At 43.3% G+C, this 12,633-nt stretch overlaps 2 protein-coding genes across 2 annotated transcripts; one reads left to right on the top strand and one right to left on the bottom strand.

Moving 5' to 3' along the window:
• Nucleotides 1–941: 941 nt before the first annotated feature.
• On the top strand, nucleotides 942–7,699 carry LOC123045858 (CMP-sialic acid transporter 4). Its single transcript, XM_044469081.1, has 16 exons — nucleotides 942–1,195; nucleotides 1,749–2,017; nucleotides 2,507–2,623; nucleotides 2,879–2,935; nucleotides 3,213–3,290; nucleotides 4,039–4,083; nucleotides 4,207–4,266; nucleotides 4,746–4,868; nucleotides 4,987–5,064; nucleotides 5,305–5,374; nucleotides 5,872–5,979; nucleotides 6,105–6,238; nucleotides 6,325–6,401; nucleotides 6,673–6,721; nucleotides 6,810–6,867; nucleotides 7,457–7,699. Exons 2-15 carry the CDS (start codon nucleotides 1,847–1,849, stop codon nucleotides 6,852–6,854), a joined length of 1,212 nt encoding a protein of 403 aa, XP_044325016.1. The 5' UTR covers nucleotides 942–1,195; nucleotides 1,749–1,846; the 3' UTR covers nucleotides 6,855–6,867; nucleotides 7,457–7,699.
• Nucleotides 7,700–7,882: 183 nt separating this feature from the next.
• On the bottom strand, nucleotides 7,883–10,393 carry LOC123045859 (PTI1-like tyrosine-protein kinase 3). The gene is made up of 6 exons (XM_044469082.1): nucleotides 10,045–10,393; nucleotides 9,583–9,954; nucleotides 9,217–9,502; nucleotides 8,926–9,058; nucleotides 8,438–8,524; nucleotides 7,883–8,339 (listed from the first exon to the last, which is right to left on the bottom strand). Exons 1-6 carry the CDS (start codon nucleotides 10,157–10,159, stop codon nucleotides 8,223–8,225), a joined length of 1,110 nt encoding a protein of 369 aa, XP_044325017.1. The 5' UTR covers nucleotides 10,160–10,393; the 3' UTR covers nucleotides 7,883–8,222.
• Nucleotides 10,394–12,633: the final 2,240 nt, after the last annotated feature.

Raw genomic sequence — 12,633 nt, 5'->3', positions numbered from 1 at the left:
TTGAACCCAATGAGTTTTTGTCATTTGTCATCCCATACTCTACTTCGGCACGGGCGGCGGTGCGTGGGGTGATTTCCGGCGGTGAAAAGCCGACGATGGTGGCCGACAGGGCGAGGGAAGGGTCCGCGCTATCCATTCAAGCCGGAGGGACGGTCATCGGTGGCGGCGGCGGCAGGAGTCAAGGCGCTGACAGGGTGGGAGAAGGAGAGGCCGCCACTTTTACTCGGCCGTGGCGGGATGGAGTAAATTTAGGGAGATTGGGAGGGATTTTTGGCGGGGGAGGAAATTTTTTCCTCCACTATTTGGTATATGAGTTCAGTTAGGTAGGTCGTAAGAGAGGATAATCAAGTTTATCTTTCCTTACAACCGGATAAGGGATTGGTTAGAAATGCCCTTAGTGATGCAGAGGGCATAAAAAAAGACACGATGAAGGCCCTTACCGTTGTTTGCACCAAACTTTGCATGACATATATGACCTAATACGTATTTTGAGATTTATATCGACGAGACTAATAATGTATGAGATGTATACACTTGCAAAGTTCTTTTAGTCATGAACTTGCTAGGCCCGGTCGAGTTGATGTTAAGACCGCAATCTGGATATACTCCGGCCATGACGAGGTAGTAAACCTTTGTGAACTAGATCATATTTGAAACTCCTGGTATACTTTGTATTACACACATTCATATATTACTGATCTAATCGTCAGTCAAACTAAACCTTGATATGTGTATTAGACCATATATGTTTTGAACTTTGGATGAAGTCATATCCATGATTTATTTCAGAAAAGGACTGAAAAAAATGCATTGCCAAATGTAGGCTGACTACAAGAAAGATGTAAAACTGGGGGACTTTCCAACAGTTCTTCCAGCAAAGAGGAGGGAGGCCAGAACAAATCCCGAAACGCATAAATAAACCGGAGGCGCACCCGCCTTCCTCCCGTCCGTCACGGCCACCTCCCCGTCCACGGCTCCACCTCCGCGCTCACACCTCCCTTCCCTGTTCCCTCCCGCCCGCCCAAACCCGAGATCTCGCAGCGCCACCCGCCGTCCCGCCCACGCAAGCACTCGTCCGGCTGCCGGGAGCGTAGCCGAAGCAACCCGGCCGCGCCGAGCCGGCTGGGCCAGATTCCCGGTGCTCCGGCGGTGCTAGATCTGTGAGATCTCGCCCGCCGATCCCACCTCCCCCGAGGTACAGTCGAGGGCACGAGTTTCTCCGATATCTTCGTCGTTCACCTCATTTCTGCGATGTTGGAACTTGTCTCGGGTAGTCTAACTCTGAACTTGTGATCCAGTGGTGTAAGTAGCAGCACGCGGTTGCTCTGCATTTGATAGTGACTTAGTAGCTATGTAGCGTGTTTTTAGGAGTTTTATGCTCTGTCATGGATTAGCTAGCTGCTCATGGGGGGCTTTGGAAGTTGGTATGTGTTTTTATGTTCACGGCAATGCTATTTTTGTTAAATTTCATTTCGGCTCTGATATACGTGAATCTGCGGAATGTTGTGAATTTGGAGGGAAATACTAACTAATATCACCACTGTTTCTACTTATAAGACGTTTTGAATATTCCAATATGGACTACATAAGGACTGAAACGAGTGAACAAACACACTAAAACATGTCTACATGCATGGGATCAAAAAATAATAATACGTTAGAACATATAATTTGGAACAGAGGGAGTACTAGTTGCTCAGTTTGCAGTGATTAGCTTGCTCATTTTGAATTTTATGTCTTGGACACAGGTGTGCGCAGGGAATCCTTACATGTCACGGCTATAGAGTGATATATATCTCTTGCTGGTGCTGTTTGTGGTGCTGCTGGTCCTCGTTGGTTTGAGAAGATGCAGAGGAATGGGGTGATGGAATGCAGCGTCTGCCACTCCAAGGTGGTGGCGGGGACCCCCAGGAGCATATCAAGGGCATATGACAAGCACAAGAGCAAGATATCGTCCAAACAGCGCGTGCTCACCTTCCTTCTTGTGTCCGGGGACTGCGTCTTGGTCGGCCTTCAGGTATTTCATTTTCAATATGATAGTTAACTTCATATCCAATCAACACCTGTTTGGATGGGATTGAATGCATCATATTTTCACTGGAAAATGCAACATGACAATGGGAATCAAAATCCATGTTATGTGCTTCTTCTGATAGAGCATGGTTATGTCTTTCTTCTAGTAATTTAGGTTTGCTTGTGCTCTCAATTTGCCGGAGATTTTTTTTCTTTTCTGAATTTCCCAAACACGGCTACCATCTGCGGACTTCATGCTATAGTGTTGTTATGAGATTCAATTGTTGTTCCCCTTAAAAATGCATTATCATCAATTTGCCAAAGAGATATATTGGCAGATCCGGTAGCGTTCCACCTAGAGTAAATACTAAATCGGCTAATGGCTACCTGTACATTTTTAATGTGGAGTTCGTACAAACATGTAGTCAATCTGTAGCGTGTATCTGACTGCAGACAATTTGCAATTGTGCTAATAATTTACTTTGCTCTGCAGCCTATCCTAGTATTTATGTGCAAGGTTGATGGGAAATTTCAGTTCAGTCCCATCAGTGTTAACTTTTTGACGGAAGTTACAAAGGTTTTCTTTGCTATGATAATGCTAATGATTGAGGTTAGTTCTTGTCGGCCTATATCCTTTCCTTACTTGTTATTTGTGTTTCAGTCCTTGTATCTGTATCTGTATACTATCCTGCTATGAACTATCAACTTTTTTAGTGCATCGTTGGCAATACTGGCAATGGTAATCAAAGTGTGTAGAAACTATAATTTGTTTTTATTAGATCGGCAGTAATGAATTTCTGCATGTGTGTGTCCTATTGTGTTGAAGGTGTTACCCCCCTAATGTTGTTGCTTTTCTATTTGACAGTCTAGAAAACAGAAGGTTGGGGAGAAGTCACTTCTCTCAGTTTCGACCTTTGTACAGGTGATTTTTCTTTTAGAACATAGAACGCCTTGCACTCTTTTGTTACTGTGCTCAACATGCACAAAATAATTGATGTTGCTTCTGCTTCTAATGTTAAACCACATGTAGAATGTTTCTATTTGTTTTCAATTCCTTGGAACAATTGGTGCTCATCTCTTTTGTTGTTTTTATGCCCAACCGACTTGCTTTCAGTTTTCATGCATCTTATTTATTTATTATAGCTCCGTACCTAGTATGGCAACTAACTGTTTCATCTGTCAATTCCTTTCTTGTATAGGCAGCCCGTAACAATGTACTCTTAGCTATTCCCGCTCTACTATATGCCATCAACAACTACTTAAAGTTTATCATGCAGGTAAATGTTCATTGAACTGGCTGAACTCCCATTCTTCTGTGCAATGTACTCGTATTTTCTCCAGTAAATATTTTGGTACTCCTGATATTTACAAAAGCTACAGTTATTTGGATGTAGTTTATCAATTTACATGTACGAGATGATGCATCTTCGATAATTATGTTACAGTGTAATTAAGTCTGTCACGTCTCAAGAAGGAAATTCATTATCACCTTCGTTTGGAAGGATCAGACCATACATTTTAATTACTGAATTCAAAAATTCACTTCAAATTTAATATTCAGTCAGCTGGATTCATATCAGTTCTGTTAGTAACTTGTATCAACCAAACAGCAGGATTTTTTCGGTACCAACTTGTACTCTTGTCCTTCGAGGATTTTCTGATAGTTCTTTTAGTTCTGCCTTCTATTTTTCTTTCCTTGTCAGACAAAGGAATACGTTAAAGGCAGAAATCAAAGCCATCATAGTAGGAGTACAGATGATGAACTAATCCTAATTTTCTCATCTACCCATTTTTTGGATTTTTTTTCTTGAGTTCGGACATGGAGCCTTTGCTGCATTTATATTATTATATATTAAATTGATGCACATCATGCAATATTTTCTGCTGTACCTTTTGGTATTTCCATATGACATTGGTTTTAGTTACAACTATTGTATTTTTTAAAATGGCTGGGTGCATCCTAGATGCAGAGGCAGGAAGTGATTCTTCTGTCATGTAAAGTATCTTATTATACTTCGGATGCAGTTATACTTTAACCCCTCGACTGTGAAGATGCTAAGCAACCTGAAGGTACTCATTTTTCATGTATTACCATGTTTTCGAGCTTAGCAATGCAGTGTCTGCGAATATGTGCTTACATATGTTTGGAAAATGCATAACTGTTAATATCATACTCATTTCTATACAATCCAGGTACTTGTCATAGCTGTACTCCTAAAGTTTATAATGCGAAGGAGATTCTCTATAATTCAGGTGAGGCGGGCATTGCAACTATCTATATATCTTTACTAAATTACAGTTGTATACCAATTCATGCTGTTGTGTGCACCTGATAATTTCTCTTGTTTAGGTGTTTCTTAAATAGAAAAGGCATTAATGGCTTAGGGTAAATATATTTGATTTATTTCCATTTAATAATCTGTTTGAATTTTTAAGTCATTAGGCAAGTTGCACTTCTTTTGTCAAAGTTTTGTTCTCCCCTTTGCTTACTATATTTCTCATGACCTCTGTAGTACTAATATAAATCAGTTGCTACTGGTTACCAGTTATGGTTGCCATTTTCAGCTGCAATCCTGAATTGGCTAAAAATGAACCAGGGTTAATACTGCAACTTCAATTAAATCAAATATAGGAAGAACTAATGCACACAAGTATGTGTTCTGCAAACGCTGTAATTCAAATGCTTTCAGCAATATTGATAAATAACCCCATTCTTTTCTGATAAATATTAGTGGGAAGCCCTTGCCCTGCTGCTTATTGGAATCAGCGTGAATCAACTACGCTCAATGCCTGAGGGCACCAAAACTTTTGGTCTTCCAGTCACCGCAATTGCATACATATACACACTAATATTTGTAAGTTTTTACTGAACTGTTTGATCTTTATATTTATCTTTTTTGTGTTGCTTCAGATGACTAAGCCATTATTGGACCCAGAGTTCATGCATGTATATATATGTATGTGAAATTGTAGGTTACTGTCCCATCGTTTGCCTCTGTCTACAACGAGTATGCATTAAAAAGTCAGTTCGACACAAACATCTATCTTCAGGTAATTCCGACTAAGGATTGTCTTCCAGCTCTTTCAAATAGTAATAGTCCATGTGCATAATGCAGTACTATGTTCTCTGCCTGAAAACAATAAGTTAACATCCTTATCATGTCATCTTTATGCTTACCAGTTTGGTGCACTTGCATTCAACTGTTTAACATAATACGCACTTGCCCAATTCCCACTTTCCTCTGTTTTTTATTCCTTCCATTCACCCTAACTTTTTAACATAATATGCAGAATGTATTTCTGTATGGTTATGGTGCAATTTTCAATCTCCTTGGAATCCTAGGGACCGTCATATTTCAAGGTAACCATCTTATGTGAAAAGTGAAAACTTGCTTTCATTGACAACAAATAAGGGTGTTATTCATTAAGACTGTTGTACTATGAAGGTCTATATGTGTGTGGCTAGGAGAATAGGATTCCATACAACACTTGCTGAGTAGTTTTTAGGTTTTACAAACCACAGAGGTGTGGTACACAAGCTGGGGTTTCTGTTTTACCTGCGAGGTTACAAAGCAGGCAAATAGAATGTCTGTTTAGTGCTTGATATGTTGATCAAAATTTTGTGCTGTGAACTATGGTCTATGTGGTTTGAGCATCATTAGGATCTTTCAGAAATATCCTAATTTAGAAAGTCAGGAACTTAAGCCATGTGCTATTGCACATTGTTGTTAACTTACTACATATTTGGACACCAAGGAGTCATTTCATGAATGCCCCATGGTGTCTTTTGTTTTCTTCTGACTATTGGCTATTGCAGCATTAGCTATGTATAATTTAAACTTGGCCCATGTGTTGCAGGGCCAGAGAGTTTTGATATCCTTCGAGGGCATTCAAGGGCCACTTTTTTCCTCATTTGTAACAATGCTGCGCAAGGAATTCTCTCTTCATTCTTCTTTAAGTATGCAGGTAAAGGATGATCACCATTTTATTCTCTTATACCATATTATTTTTTACCTGTCCTTGGCCCTTCGTTCTAAAATCTTCTTTCATAATCTCATATTTCCATCTGATTAACTGAGATCACACTGCAGACACAATTTTGAAGAAGTACTCATCAACAGTGGCCACAATTTTTACTGGGCTAGCATCTGCTGCATTTTTGGGACATACCCTTACTATTAACTTTCTATTAGGCATCTCAATAGTGTTTATCTCAATGCACCAGGTGATTGTTGTTTATTATTCTTTAGCTTGTTGTGCCAAGTTGGTCCTGACTCTCAACTGAACTTATATAAGAGCTATTTCTTTCAGTTTTTCTCGCCACTAGCCAAAGTCAAAGATGACAAACCAGCTGGAACTTTAGAGTTGGGAGATGCACAGAAACATAGGTGAATATTTCTCTTTCCTTGTTTTTCTATTCTATATTAATGTAATATGAAGTGAAAGTGTCAAGTAGCAACCTTCGAATTTCTAATTTCTGAGAGTTGCAGTTAAAGTTCTTGTCTGGTTTCTTCGACATGGTGCTATTTTCATACATTAATAAACTGTTTTATTGATTCTCTCTGGTATATTGATGAGCATATTAACTGGTGATGGCATGCATTTGTGTTCAGAAATATTTCCGAACATCTAATCTGGTTAAAAAAATCTTCTTGGCAGGTCATCCGATTCTTCTTTTGTAAATATGACCGCTGGTGCTGCTGATGATGTAAGTGCTACATCGTTTGACTAAATAAAATCTGGGATAACATTCTTCTGTTATATTGACTTATTTCCTATGCTGGCCATTATTTCAGGCAAGCCACATTAGCGATGATAGAAAACCATTGTTGCCAATCTAACACTATATTTGAGGTGAGTCTCATACTTTTGTTTTTCATCTCGAGATAAGTTACTGTTTTACTTTGTAAATCATGCTGTTGCAAGTTCTGAACCTTGAATACGATAATTTGGAACTGTTCATTTATGTTGGCACACCACTTCGATTGTTTGTCAGACGACAACCAATTTGCTGCATCTAGAGTTTAGCCATATTGCAATCAGTGTTTTACAGCTTTGCTTACATCTTCAACATGTAGCTATCGTGGTTGGCATCTGTCACGGCAGCCAGTATAGGAAAAGAGTTCAGGGCTGTAACAAAGTATTACCTGAACATCCGTTATCAATGGGCCGAACATAACCTAAAGTGATCCCACTGGCTTACAGCAACCTACTCCCTCCGTCCCATAATGTAAGACGTTTTTTAACACTAGGTGTAGTGTTAAAAAACGTCTTACATTATGGGACGGAGGGAGAAGTAATTTGTTTTGTTTGGCAACAGAAATAACTTACTTTTGTTTTATTAATTGGTGTTATATTTAGCACACGTAACTACAAATCCTTAACATATGAGGCACCTCATTCTCAAGAATTTTGATGAACCTGTTTCCCTTTTGTTATGCAGGTAGGTATAGAAGAAAATTCTTTTTGCCGCGAACCACAAATATCTGTAGCATGGTAGATTAAACCAAATGCTCATGTAAACTGTAAAAGGAAAAGAAATATTTATATGTAAGAGGCCATCCTATTCTTTCTTTCTTTTTTGACCCCAACTTTTTTGGGGGCGACAAATGAGGGGGTGGTACACATTACTTATTCCATACAAATTCACTGATGATATACGATAGTTTTTCTCATGCGCCTTTTGGCTAAATTGGTGTGCTCAATGTTGTACCAAATGTATATCCATATGTACTCACCATTATTAAATGCTGCCTATCAGATTTCCCTGACGAGCTCAGCGCTCTGTTTATTATCTGCCCACAAACGATTCTTGACGCAAAAACAGAAGGAAAAAATAGTACTCCTATCATCTATGCATGTGCGTGTGTTTCAGAAATGAGCATGAATAAATAGAATGCTTCTGTCGATGGGCTACAGTTTTTTCTTGCCTGGCAAGAGCTGCTACTCAAACATGGCTGGCAAGCTTACGAAGTTCAGATACACATAGCTTCCAAAAAAGTTACTACTCCCTCCGTTTCTAAATATAAGTCTTTCTAGAGATTTCCGTATGTAGTTTGCATTGAAATCTCTAGAAAGACTTACATTTAGGAAAGAAGGGAGTACAATAGTACAGGCAACTAGACATGCACGGTAATTCGCAGGAAGAACCACTGGGCAACGGCAGCAACTTCATCCCACACGTACGCCGGTACGCGCACATCATCGCATCAGACCACGCCCTGCTGGTCCCGCACGACGGCGTAGTTGATCACGCGGGCGACGGTGCCCATGGACGGCCGGTAGGTTGGGTCATACTGGAGGCACTGCACTGCGATCCTCCCTAGCTGCAAGGGACACCGGATTTTGCAGGGTTTGTTAGATTGGGCTATAATGAGATGGATTCGGGTAAACAAATTCTAGATGAAACCGTGTGGAGACTGACCTTGAGCGCTCCGGTGGCAGGGTACTTGTCGCCGAGCCTCGGGTCGATGCATTCCTGAGCTCTGTCTTCAGTCAGCAGCGGAGATGCCTGCAGGTGCATCAGTAGGGGCAGGAGGCCCATCAAACTTTGCTTGAGAACGGAATGGAAAACGCAAATGTGTTTGCCACGGTAACTTATTTCTCAATTGTTTGGGAGCTAGTTGGATCCTTCGAGAATGTTCTGCATCCGGATGACGTAATGGGTGGTGATTGCATTGTTCTTTTTTTTAATTAATAAAGCTTATCAATTCTAGTTAGAAGCTGTGCAAATGAAAAGAACAAGAGAAATGTTACTTTTCATTAACTTGAACTGATGTTATAGGTTGTTTGTCAGATCAGAAAAAAAAATGATTAGTCTGCATCGAGTGTCTGTTAAACCTTTTCACCAACCGGCAGTTTCTTAGCTTGGCAAACAGCAGGATGATTATGGGACTGAGAAGCATTGCTCACCCAGTTGACTAGGCTGCGCTGCCCCTGCGGCAACGTCCGATCCAGCGGCTTCCTGCCCGTCAAGAGCTCCAGAAGGACGATGCCGAAACTGTACACGTCGCTCTTGTCCGTCATCTGACCGCTCATCGCGTACCTGAATGCCCAGTCAAATCAGCATTCAGTTTTCAGAAACCAAGCAAATTAAGCAATGGACACTTCGTCAAATTCGAATACGTGGAGTAGTAAGTAACAATCATCAACAAGGACGCCGGCGGCGAGATGAGATGAGACGGTGGAGGGTGGGGCACGTACTCGGGCGCCTGGTAGCCGAAGGAGCCGAGCGTGTGCGTGGAGCGGTTGAGTCGCGCCATGTCGGCGGCCTGGCTGAACATGTTGTAGTCGGCGATCTTGGCCCTCATGCCGTCGAAGAGCAGCACGTTGGTGGAGCGCACGTCCTTGTGGACCACCGGCGGCGACGCCTTCTCGTGCAGGTACTCCAGCCCCCTCGCCGCGTCCAGCGCGATCTGCACCCGGTGCGCCCAGCTCAGCACCGGCCTCTCCTCCACCTCCTCCCGCGCCCCCACGCCCTCCCTCGGCCCTGCCATCCATTGCGTCGCGTGTCAGTCAGTCAGTCAGTGTATAACTCAAGGTCTAGAATGGCGAGTAGGTCGTGCGTACCGTGCAGGGCGTCGTGGAGGGTGCCCATGGTGGCGAACTCGTAGACGAGCACGCGGAGGTCGCCGCTTATGGTGTAGCCGAGCAGGCGGACGAAACTCTCGTGTCGCAGCCTGGACGCCACAGACAGCTGCCGGCGGAAGACGTCGTTGGAGGCGTGCTTGGACGCCTTCTCCAGCTTCTTCACCACGGCGAGCCTCGCGCTCCGCAGCGTCACCTTGTACACCTTGGCGTACGACCCCTCCCCGATCAGCTTCTCCCTGTCGAAGGAGCCGGTTAGCTCGTTCACCTCCCGGAGCGCCACCGCCGGCACCTCGATGGCGCCCGGCTCCTCCTCCGCCGCCGGAGCGGCGCGCCGCGATCGTTTCCACTTCGCTGGACACGACGAAACCAAATTTTTTAAAATTATAGTTGATGCTATTAATTACGTGCACGGAAATTTTGAGCAAGTGAAGAACTAATTACCGGGCTCCATGGGGTAGGAGTAAAGATCCTCGGGCGCCTTCCTCCCGACGCAGGACAGGCAACCGAGGTTGCCGCCGTCGGCGAACAGGCTCTTGACGCTCTCCCACCACCTCATCGCCGGCCGGCGGCACACCGCAGAAGAAGAAAGGGCTAGCGCCGGTGCAACTTTGAAGAAAGCTTGAGGCGACTGACTGATTGACTGACTAGTTGTTGTTGTCCGCTCTTGTATCGCAGGGAATCTATCGACACCGCGCTGCTGAAATTTTCCTGCCTACCGGCCTGTGGACGACATCGCTGCAAGGAAGCTTACGGCGACATGGGTGGGAAGTAGTGGACGAAGTTCCGAGACTGGGAAACGAGCAGGCAGGTGATTTGTAGTCCAGTCGCTGGGAACAGTCCTGACATCTCGCCGCAGACTTCCTCGCGTGCGGGGGACCCGCCCGGTGGACGTACGAGCAGTACATGGCAGTTGGACCGAGTCTCCGCTGCAGCTTCATGCACCCCCAACGGCCAACACCACGGTGGCTGGCTAGCTCGGTCACGCCGTTCGCACGCCTCTGACCGGATCGCCTCCCGGTCAGAGACACTCCGGCCGCACGGCACGTCTGGGCATGCCGTACCGTCAGGTGCAGGGTGTTCCCGGCCGCACCGCAGGTTGAACGGGTGAATCAATCCTCCCTCTATCTGCCTCTGCCGCGGGCCGCACGGCGGTGTCATCGCCTCCCGCGCCGACGGTAGTTGCCTAAGCGTGACCCGGCGCCCGGCGCCCGGCGGTCGCTTCCAAGTTCCAACAGTTGCCCTCTCGCGTCTGTGTTTTGACCAAAATCCAATGATTTGAAGTATATGACACGCCTGCCGACCCGACTCAACGCGGCCGCTGCATTTCTAGCTGGAACGTCACAGGGTAGACTTCGAACGGCCAAGGCCGAGACCAGTGAGATAATCGCTAACAAATGCTTTGAAAATCATGCACCGTCTCGCTTAACTTAATAGGCGCATGTTTCTTTTTTTGATAAAATTCTCTTCTTTAAAGTCCGTTTTAAACCCTAAACTCGTAGTGGTTCGGCGGAATGAATTCTCAAGTCGGAATCCCGGTCGATTGCACCCTAAACCATGCAATCCTGGTCTAAATCAAACCCTGGTACCGTTTGAGCATAAAAATGTTAACATGGCAGGGATTCGTCCAGCTGGTGGGCCAAAGAGCGGCAGCTTTGACTACGGTGCGCACCCATTCTTTGCGCTGGGCTAGCCCATTTGTATTTTTTTGTCTGTCAAAAATGTTTTTCTTATTCTGTTACACTGCTAAAAAAGGTACGCAGCGCACACCCGTCCTCCGTGCCGGCCACCTCATTTGTATTTTTTGTCTGTTAAATATGTTTTTCCTGTTACATTGCTAAAAAAAAGGTGCCTGCGCGCACCCGTCCTCCGCGCTAGGCCAGTCCATTTTTTTTATTTATAAAAATGTCTTTTTTCTGTTACACTGCTAAAAAAAGATGCGCGCACAAGGTGATTCTAACTCGCAACTCCCCTTCCGGCGCAAACTGTCCTTAACCACGTCGCCTCACCTCTTGTGAAAATTTTATTCCAATTTCTTATTTTCTTCTTTATTTTGTTCATGGAAGCTCCGTATATAGTTTTTTATTCTTTTTATCTAATGTGTGAAACTTTTTTCAATTGTCTTTCTTTAATTCATGAACCTTTTTACAAAACTCATGTACTTTTTCGAACATGTGAACTTTTTTCAAATCCACGAACTCTTCTTTTTAGTTTTACACTTTTTTTCCCCAAATCCATGAACTTTTATTTTGAAAATCTGTAAACTTATTTTCAAAATTATTGAACTTTTTCTAAATCGGTGAATATTTTTAAAAACTCTTGACCTTTTTTTCCTTTTGAAAATCTGGTTCACGACATTTTTTTTCGTTTGCTATTTTTCCTACTAAGATGACCACGAATTTAAGGGAAAATGGAAAACAAAATATAAAAAAGAAAAGAAAGAAGAAAAAGGGAGCAACTGAACACAACAGATCCTGGTGGTTGCATGCGTCGGCCAACAACATCACATCTCGGGTTCAAGTCACACCGTGCGTTCTTATTTTTGTTTTTTTATTAAACAAGAAAAAAAACTGAGCGGTTTAAAGATGGAAAAGAAATAAAGTGGGCCGACCCAACAGGGAACAGTGCGAAATGGCAAAAGAATTGCGCGTTTTAAAGAATGAAAAAATTAAAGCGGGCTGGCCCAACAGGGAACAACGCAAAATGGCACCCCAGCCATCCTTTGACACGTCGACAATCCTCGTTTGCCAAACGATGGCAGGGTTCAATTTAGACCGGGATTGCATAGTTCAGGGTGCAATCGACCGAGATTTCGATTTGAGGGTTTGTTTTGCTGAACCTCTACGAGTTCAGGGTTTAAAATGAACTTTTTCCTTCATTCGTAAGTAAAGTAGCATCGTTACAAGTAAAGGGACAACCTCATCAGGAGAAAACCTAGCTAATCTTGCTAGTTCACGAGCTACTCGATTACACTCTATTACAATGATCATAAGTGACATGAGAAAAATCTAATGACGTGAAATAACAATCTTC

This window comes from Triticum aestivum, chromosome 2B (genome assembly GCF_018294505.1).
Source record: "Triticum aestivum cultivar Chinese Spring chromosome 2B, IWGSC CS RefSeq v2.1, whole genome shotgun sequence".
Classification (NCBI taxonomy): Eukaryota; Viridiplantae; Streptophyta; class Magnoliopsida; order Poales; family Poaceae; genus Triticum; species Triticum aestivum.
The sequence above is the reverse complement of the archived record's forward strand: the minus strand, read 5'-3'. Positions and strand labels throughout refer to the sequence as shown.

What these genes read in the sequence shown, in the direction of transcription:
- LOC123045859 (XM_044469082.1), bottom strand. Translation starts at nt 10,159, where the DNA reads ATGAGGTGGTGGGAGAGCGTCAAGAGCCTGTTCGCCGACGGCGGCAAC. An exon ending in CCTCCACGACGCCCTGCACG is followed by an intron (nt 9,503 to 9,582) that starts GTACGCACGACC and finishes AATGGATGGCAG; the next exon opens with GGCCGAGGGAGGGCGTGGGG. An exon ending in CTGCCACCGGAGCGCTCAAG is followed by an intron (nt 8,340 to 8,437) that starts GTCAGTCTCCAC and finishes TGTCCCTTGCAG; the next exon opens with CTAGGGAGGATCGCAGTGCA.
- LOC123045858 (XM_044469081.1), top strand. Translation starts at nt 1,847, where the DNA reads ATGCAGAGGAATGGGGTGATGGAATGCAGCGTCTGCCACTCCAAGGTG. An exon ending in ACACAAACATCTATCTTCAG is followed by an intron (nt 5,065 to 5,304) that starts GTAATTCCGACT and finishes CATAATATGCAG; the next exon opens with AATGTATTTCTGTATGGTTA. An exon ending in AGGGACCGTCATATTTCAAG is followed by an intron (nt 5,375 to 5,871) that starts GTAACCATCTTA and finishes CATGTGTTGCAG; the next exon opens with GGCCAGAGAGTTTTGATATC.